This window comes from Trichomycterus rosablanca, chromosome 1 (assembly GCF_030014385.1).
Source record: "Trichomycterus rosablanca isolate fTriRos1 chromosome 1, fTriRos1.hap1, whole genome shotgun sequence".
NCBI classification, from domain to species: Eukaryota; Metazoa; Chordata; class Actinopteri; order Siluriformes; family Trichomycteridae; genus Trichomycterus; species Trichomycterus rosablanca.
The window spans coordinates 67,858,481-67,867,906 of NC_085988.1; the positions used below are offsets into that span (position 1 = coordinate 67,858,481).

At 39.1% G+C, this 9,426-nt stretch overlaps 1 protein-coding gene across 1 annotated transcript; it reads right to left on the minus strand.

Moving 5' to 3' along the window:
- Nucleotides 1-2,828: 2,828 nt before the first annotated feature.
- ascl1a (achaete-scute family bHLH transcription factor 1a) lies at nt 2,829-3,428 on the minus strand. Its single transcript, XM_063005618.1, has one exon. The coding sequence runs from the start codon at nt 3,426-3,428 to the stop codon at nt 2,829-2,831; it is 600 nt and encodes a 199-aa protein (XP_062861688.1).
- Between the last annotated feature and the right edge of the window lie 5,998 nt (nt 3,429-9,426).

The window sequence follows — 9,426 nt, forward strand, 5'->3', positions numbered from 1 at the left end:
GTGGCGCCGGACCCATCCGAGCATGTTGCATTGAAATCTGATGAGCGCGCATCAATGACTTTTTCTTTTGCAGTCTGGGCGTCTTGTTGAAAACCACATTGAGAAGTGCTTGAGTTTGTTTGTTGTTAACTCCTGGCTCCTGTAGAGCACGTTCTGCTCCGCTGACTGCAGGTCGCGCGCCGCTGTCAAAGAGGCACGAGCCTTTAGTCGTGACGTAACACGCGCGCTCCGCTCCACTCGACCGGCGCAAAGTTTCATGCGCTCTTTAACCGCGCCACGCGCCTGGAACACGCGGCTTATCCACCTGTTACAACCAAGAGCGTTTCCATACTGTCGAATTTTCATTAACTGTCATATAGACAGGAAAAGTTACACATTACTCCCTTACTTGGTCACATCTACTTTGTTACTCTCTATTTGAGAAAACAGTATAAATGTGCTGTGTTGCACTTAGTGTTACTACATTTACATTTTCAGCATTTAGCAGTGCTTTCATAGTGAACATTACCTTACTCTAGTAAAAAGTTGCAGTTTTTAATCAATTTTGTCACACTGTGAAAACTAAGTTTAGCAAACTGATTCAGTTAAACGTTTATTTCCATGTTAATTTTGCATTATAAATAAATGATGATTACATTTACATTTTCTGCAGATGTTTTACCCAAAGTGACTTACAATATTGTGACAGTATATAGTCTAAGCAATTGAGGGTTAAGGGCCTTGATCAATGGTTAAGGGCCCAACAGCAACCTAGCAGTGGAGGGGCAAGAACCAGTGACCTTTCGATTACTAGTCCTGTACCATAACCTCTAGGCTACAACTGACCTAACTATAATAGTGCTGCAGATTTGGACTCAAACATCATGGGTTTAACTATTGTAATCCCCTTGTTAATCTATCAGCCAAGAATGTCAAAAACTACTAATATAATAAAAGTGCACACCACTTGTTTGCAAAACCATATTTCTGATTAGGATGACTTGAAATTCCTAAAGGGAAAAATGTTTGGCTATTTTGAGTAGAAAAGAATATAAAGAAATTATAAAGGAAACTGAACCAGTGATCAATCAAGGGAAAACTCAATATTTTGAACTTTTTCAAATAATTTGTGCATAATTTACCAGTGACAGGAAAAACTAGGGAATGCAGTTGTGCTACTCCACTAAACTTAACCCAAACACAATTACACTGGTCCAGGTTTTACTTCTTCTGTTTTTGATCAGTTGTTTAAAGAGATTTTTAATTATCTTTCCTGATATCTGACTACTGGCATGTTGCAGTTGTTAACCTTGTCAATTGTAAACAAACTACAGTATAAAAAAGGGAAAATACCAAACTTGCAAACTTCAACTATTAACAGCAATGATCAGAATTAAGATCCAATGTGAAGCTGTTTCTTAGTTCAGGGATTTATGTTTAAAGACACTAGATTTCAATCCCTTGACTATAATAATAGTAATAATAATATTTGTAATCCATAAATAATAATCCATAAATACAACAAGAGGCAGATATATTAGAAAGATTTTATTATGAGAGTAAGGTGTACAAAATATGGATGTAAGGCATTGTCCTATTTATTCTGAAAAAAAAGATGGCTAATAATATAAAGGCTGGGTTGCAAAGGCAGCATGGAGAAAAACTAGACTGTTGTTTTGACAATAGCTGCATAACATTTGATCACTACGAACTCTGATTCATATTACATGTAATTTCTTTTAAATAAGACACGTTGGTGCTGAAATAAAACTCTGGAGTATCAAACCCCTTCTCACAAAAGCCTAAAACCGCAAACAGATGCATTTAGACTACAAGTCTGAAAAGGCAAGAGGTAATAAGCAATAGGCTATGTATAAGTCGAAAAATATATAAACATATCACAATGAATGTGTACAAAAGCATCTATAAATCTCTTACATACATACAAAAATAGCTTAATATATTTAAAAAACAATTTTATACAAATATAACTTCATTATAATAAATTTTGCCAGGTTGGAAGCATAGAGTTGCATGTCAGAGTGGGATGCACAGCAAAATCCTCAGTGTTCAGATCTACAGTTTGAATGAACTCAACAAGACAGTGCTTATTAACTCTTCCATTGTGCATTAACCTTCCAGTGTTGAATACCAACAGTGTATTTTTTCCCAGTGTAACTGAAAAACAACACTATAAATTAACTCTTCTACTGTTGAATGATCTTTTCTAGTGTAAAACAAGTCTTCACCCACCAATATTTAACAAACAGCTACAGTGTGGATTAACTATTCCAGTGTTGGACAACTGCAGTGCTAAATTGTTTGCTTGTATATAAACATTAAACCAACACTGGGGAATTTGCTGTGCAAAACAGACATTTTTGTTTTGGGTTTAGCATAGGTTAAAAATAACATTTCAAATAGAATTGCTTATGTATAAAAGTAAAAAAATAGCAAATTCTAAATGGATGGGGCGAGTGCGCTGTGGGGAAGGACACCCCTGCGCATTTGTGCCTTTTATTTTTTACACTGTCTCCTCTTCACGTCCTTTGACTCGGGACACGTGGGATGATGCGTGTCGCTTTGGCCGCTTTTCTTGCATGGGCCAGTGTCTCTTCGTGAACTCTGGTCTATCCAACGGGACGGGAGCGCAAACGCAGTGCCTTGTGTTCTCGGAGGTATTAATCTCTGGGCCTCCGGAGGGAGTGCTGACATTGTTCATGATCCTCCTAAAATGTAAGATAATATCTGATCAGATGCGGAACAATATGTTTATGCACATACATAGACATTAATCAAAACAGCTATGTCAGTATAAGAAAGTATAGCTAACTAACCTGATGAGGTGCTCAGAACCAGTTTGTGAAGTCTAAGAGCTCCTGTTCTTCTGGACTTAACGAATCGTATGAGCCTTCATCTGAGGAGTAAGAGGAGACTGGCGAGCCGGCCATAGAGTTCATATCGTTGGAGTAGGTGTGCGGGACATTGGGAGAGATCACGCCGGACTGGAAGGCTGCACTCACGGCGTCGTGTTCATCCAACAGCTGTTGTAGTGCCCTGATGTACTCGACAGCTGATCGGAGGGTCTCCACTTTGCTCATCTTCTTGTTGGCGGCTCCGTTGGGTACGTGCTCACGCAGCGTAGCGAACCCGTTGTTAACCAGCTTGACCCGGTTGCGCTCGCGCTCGTTGCGCCTCGCCACCGCGTGCGGCTGCTGTTGCGGTAGACTGTAGCCGAATCCGGCAAAACTTAAGCGCCGTTTGCATCTCAGAAGCTCCGGCGAGGACGAGCGCTGCCTCTTGGTTTGCTTGGACGCTGACTTGCTGGATGCGCACTGACCTTCGCTTGGGCTCAGTGCAAGAGTCTGGGATGCGCTGGAAAAAAAGCACGCAGGGGCCACAAACTGCGCTTGCTCCACACTTAGGTCCATCTTGGCAGCGATTTCCATTTCAGTAAAAAAAAAAACAAAGTTTTCGCGTGTGACGACAATTATAAAAGCTCTGCTTTGGAGTGGCCGGTGGGCTCGCGTCTCGCTCGTGGCGTTCACGTGTGCCAAGACTTTGTAAATGGACTTCGAGCCTGGCCAGATCTCCGACCTGCTGCTTCTGAGTGCGAGAGTGCGCCAGTGCGCCTTTTCAATACAGCGCCGGGTCCACGCGCTCGACTCTGGCCACGCCCACGAGAGATCAGCAGTCCGTGCGGTTGGTGCGCGTACGCCGGGCGCGTGCCGCTCCTGCCTCTGAATAAACAACTCGCAGTGAAGTGCGACAAGAGTTTTTTTTTGTCCGAGAAAAACTTTGTCTGGTAAAAATGCTTTAGCATCAGTGTTTATTCAAAATAGATATTTCAGACAAAAAATTAAAACATTGAATTTGCGTTGCTTTAATGTTTACATTACGTTAAAGCAACAACACGTATTTATTATTACAGAGTTAATGATGAGAAACATGTGTAACTCACCTGGGAATGTCTAAAATGTCAAGCTCTGCAAGTTCTGCATGGTGGCATAGCAGGTGGACTGGGTGCCTATCAGTAACCCTAAGACCTTGGCTTCTGTTATTGGTTACTGTCTGTAAAAGGTTTTGTATGTTCCGGATTCCTTTCTAAGCATGTAAAAAGTGGATTGCCAGTGTGTAAATAAATAAACGTTTAACTGTGTTTTGATCTTCAGTATATTATTAGAAGCTTGTGTTTCTGCAGAAACACAAACTGACTAGAATGAAGCGATTAGTGGAGAATGAATAAATGCTCTGCATACTTTTTCTTACCAAAGTTCCATACTGTAGCTTTAATTAAACTGGAATGTTTATTTATTTATTAGGATTTTACCGTCATGTTTTACACCCTTTGGTAACATTAATGACAGAACAGGTAGTTACTCGTCACACAAGATTCATCAGTTTACAAGTGTAACGTCAAACAGTCAATTTTGTATCTCCAATTCATCTCACTTGCATGTCTTTGGACTGTGGAAGGAAACCAGAGCTCCTAGAGGAAACCCACGCAGACAAGGGGAGAACATGCAAACTCCACACAGAAAGGACCAGGACCACCCCACCTGGGGATTGAACCCAGGACCCTTCTTGCTACTCACTGAGCCACTGTGCCTCCCCCAAACAGGAATGTAACAATTCATTGTTAAACCTTAAGTTATAAATCATTCAATTGTTTTAACTTCATTGTACAATGCTTTATCATTAAGTTTGCTTAATTTGCAAGTTAACGTATCCTTAACGTTTGCTGCTAATAAATCATTATTTGGTACTTTTATGATTTTGGTTTCCAGGATTAGCCTTCAAATATAATGTGGATATTCAGACCAGAACATAAAATGCAGTAATGAATCTGGATTTACAAAGTGTGCGACAACTGACTTTGCCTTGCATTTCTCCTGCAGTTTATACAAAGGCAAAACTTTGTGCAGTTGATTATAGCCACGTGTTTTGTTGTTGTCTCTTTTGGAGCACCAGAAAGTTGATGTGTCAGATTTGGGTGGAGGGGCTACAGCGCAGAAGTGCAGTGCGGGAGGGAGTTGAGAGCGCTTTTTGTATAGGATTGTTACACGCTTTTTTGTTACAGTGGGGCTAACGCAGCATCACTGGGTTTTGTGTGTTTCGTGTAGAGTACAATAATAGAAAGTCTTCCGAAAGCCCAAGTGACCCTCACCAAAGCTCTGAATAATTGCGCATAGGCGCTGGTTTGCGTGTGTGCGCTCGGGTGTAAGGAATAACGCGAGGGCAGTTGAGGGGGTTGGCCAATAAATTGTGTAATTTTTCTTACTTGGCTGTGGCGTTCAAGATCAGGACAACATTTAAGTCCCCAGCCCCCTCATTTTTCCTTTTCTCTCTCTTTCTTCTCTCCTCTTTTTTAGCTCAGCAAGGAAGTTGAGAAAAGAAGCGTGGGTTCCATTCAGTTGTCCCCCTGCCCCCCTCTGTTGAGCCCTAGTTCTGTGAAACCTATCTCCTATACTCTGTCAGTACGCTCGCACACTCCAATTAGCGCTTTGTGGAGGCTTTTCTTTGCTGCCCAGGCTGCTGATGCCTCTTGTTTGGAAGCTTCCAGTCATTGCCGGCTGCAGTAATTAATATGGCATCCGGGCGTCCATAGAAAACACCTCTGTCTGCTGGAGTTTTATCACTGATCAAACATACCATATAATTTGTAAATGTGTTCAATGTTAAAATGAATGGTAAATATGTTTTTGTGGGAAATCCACTTGCAATAACTAATTATGCACTCAAAACCAAGTGCCTGTTTGTGTCATTTGAGGATTACAGTGAAACAAACAACCGTTCAATTTTCATACATTTGTGAGGGAGAAAATGTGTTTAATTTAAGTATAGCAATGTCATAAATTCTTTATTTTTGGCCTTCACAAGCCTGTCTTAACTCCCATAAAAGCTTAATACCCATAAAGGATTTTGGACACATAATACAATTTGAATGGTGCTCTAATGTTCCAGTACAGTTTCAAAAACTTTGCAATCTTTGCTATAAATGCCAATGTTGTCCATGCATGCATTACAATATAACTGAATAGATTATTAAATAAGAATGACCTTATATGCCCAAATGTTTGTGAATACCCCTCCTAAGCATTAAAACCCTTTGCTAACAGGCATAAAAAAAAAATTATGGAAAATAAATCATATGCTTCCAACTTTGTAACACCAGTCTGTGGAATGGCCAGTGTTGAGTGTAAACACTCTGATGAGTTGCGGCAAAAATAAATGCAATAAAATACAATAGAAATACAAAAAAACTGTGATCACATCAGCCTCAAAGCTACAAACAGGAACATGTCTTTGGTGATTGAATTTGGTGTAAGTCGAATATTTTGTAAACTGCATTGTGGCAGTCCTTCAATTGGAATGGTACTAATAATTAGGGTGAGTAAATGCTTTTAGCTAAAACTTAAAGTTATGAAACTCAAGTAACCCCCCCCCCCCACACACACAGACAAGGTCCCTCATACACACACACACTTACAGATAAAAGACTGACAAAGGTAAATCCTACCCCAATTTTGCTCCTAACCTGGGTGTACTGAAATGCTATCTTAAAATCTTAAAGTTCATCAAGCAATATTTTTTATACTGACACACAACAAAGCCCCTAATGATCAGATTCAAAAGGGCTGCCTTTTTCCTTAAACAAGCACTCATCCAGATCCACTTTCAAGTACTGTATATAGGTGAATATGTGCATTAAATAACAGTACATGTGATAAGCAGATGTTTTTTTGGCCATAACGGTTCTGTAGTAATACTGCACCAGGTGTTAGCACAAGAACACACATACACACACACACACACACCCACACACACCCACTGGATTTTATTCCAAGGTGGAATGATTTTTCCATTGACTTGTGTAATACATCAAAATTCACTTAATACATATTTTGTGTTGTCCTAGTTATGCTGAAATTCTTAATCTCCTTATTTAAACACACACACACACACACACACACACACACACACACATTCAACTTCTTCTGACACCTTTTAGAGTATAGACCATCCTGAACAGGAAATCACCTTTTAGATTCCTCAGTTAGCCAGTGCGCATACATGATGCATGTTCATTCTTGATCTCCTCTAAAAACTAAAAGAACCAAATAGCCAGAAATGTGTCAGTTGATGTACAGTTCATTCTAAAAAAAAACAGTAGTAGGATATTTAGGGGGTTTTGGATAATAACCATTACCGTTTTGGTCAAATTTGATCTGAGAACACTAGTAGGAACAACGTTGCACTTCATAGCCAGTACGAAAGTAACAAAAACACATACACGTGCACGTTAGGGGGTTTCTGTTAAATATATTTTACAAAGACATCGTATGGGTAAGACATTCTTATGTGTTTTAGTAAACTATGCACTATGATTCTGTGCAAATGTTTCATTGTGCTGTTAGGAACTGCATTAGTGAACTATACGTTACTAAGAAAGTTGTTTATATGTCAGGCCAACACTGCCACCTAGTGGTTTGTTAGGTAGCATGAGAGCTGTGCAGCCTTCATAACAGCCTTAAACTTTTCACGTTTTACGTTAGGAATGAAATAACTTTTAAGGTTTGGAGTGTATTAAGTATAAGGGCATGGTCTCCATGAATTTCTCCATTATGTTAATAATTTGTGTTGTAATGGGTCTTATGTCACCCAGCAAAATTTGGATTTGATTTCTCAAAACCATTTAAAGTTATTGATAATGATGGCACATGATCCATGTAGCCAAATTAATTAAAGATGCATGTAGGTTTTTAATGCAGTGATGTTTAAGTGATCGAAACATATAAAGCATATAAGAGCCTTGACATAAGTGTTCTGAGGATATTATACACCTTGGAAAATAACACACCCAGTATGTATCATCACTTGTTAAGGAACATTGGACTGAAACTGATGGATTATTCACTAGTTATTTCATTTACTTTATTTATTTATTTATTTGATTTTGTTTGGGGGTGCTTGTTACGTGGCGAGCCTTGACTTATCCTTATCTATATGGATTTACAAGTCTTTTTTAAATTTTACATATCGTTTCAACAGTTTGCACTTTGGGTTTGTTGAAGTGCTGCAGTGAAAATAGCTAATAATAATAATAATAATAATAATAATAATAATAATAATAATAATAATAATAATAATAATAATAATAATAATAGCTAAAATAGCTGTTTGGCTCCATCTAGTGGTTATAAACCTTATGTCAACTGTACAAGCAAGGATCATTCGCGTTCTACGACACACACACACACACACACACATCTCACTTATAACCAATCATGGGAGTGTTTTAGCCCGACCGACAGATAGCATCGATGACATTCGCACACCAGAATTTATCACCACACACCCAAGAGAAACAAGACAAAATAGAAAAAGTATTAAAACAATAGACAATTAACATTTAGTTTGGTCCCATATAAACAGTAAATGTGATCCAATTTACTACAATCACATTTTACACAGCTTCATATATAGCATTAAAGAATGCCGAATGATGGTGTTGTAAAGTGTAAGGGAAAAGCTTGTTTCACCAAGGCGCTTTGTTCCGTATTTTTATTAATGGGAGAGAAATGCTGCAGATTAGACTGAGACATGCCGATATGTATGAAACATAAGGAAACTGCTGCTACCGTGGGAATTAGAAAGCGTTTGGTTATTATTTTAAGTAGTGTTCACTTTTAGTCTTAGTAACGCCGTGTGTGCGCAGGCATATCAGCATAACAACCAGCATATTACTCCGCTGTTTGAGTAGCGCAGAGCGCACATTTTTCCGCAGTAGCCCCCCTCTTAAGCAACGCAGTCTAGAACCCGGGCTACATGTCAGTGTGAAGATGGATTATGTAATAACGTTGTTTGCACTATTGAGAAAAATGGTACATGATGTTCTTTATGCATGTTGTTTTACCTAAAACATGGTTCTGATTTATTATTATAAAGAATGATAATAATATAAGTTAAACAGGCTAAATAAAACATTTTGATAATGTTTCTGTGAGGATGTAAGACCCGTTATATTTTTTATAGGTGCAACCCTAACCGCATACCCCTCAGGTAAACACCCGCCATCCCACCCCCTACCCAATGCCGCCAACCTGCCAGTCCAGGGTGTTCCTTATTTCCAGTTCTGAAAGTTGCCAACCCTAACTCTTAGGTACTCTACGTCTTCTCCCCAAAACACACAAAAGGTAAATTGATTATTTTAAATTGCCCCTAGATGTGTGTGGCTAAATCGACACTCTGTCCAGGTTGTATTTTTACCTTTACCTTGCATAATCTAATAAGTATTAAAGCGCAGAAAAAACTAAACAAAAAAAACTAAAAACCTTTTTGCAGGTGAAACTCAAAGCGAACAAAGGTCACGTGACCAGTGTGGAAGTTTCAGGTCTAGAGGGCGTTGTATCACGTGACTCCTTTTGGGAGAATAAAAGTACAATT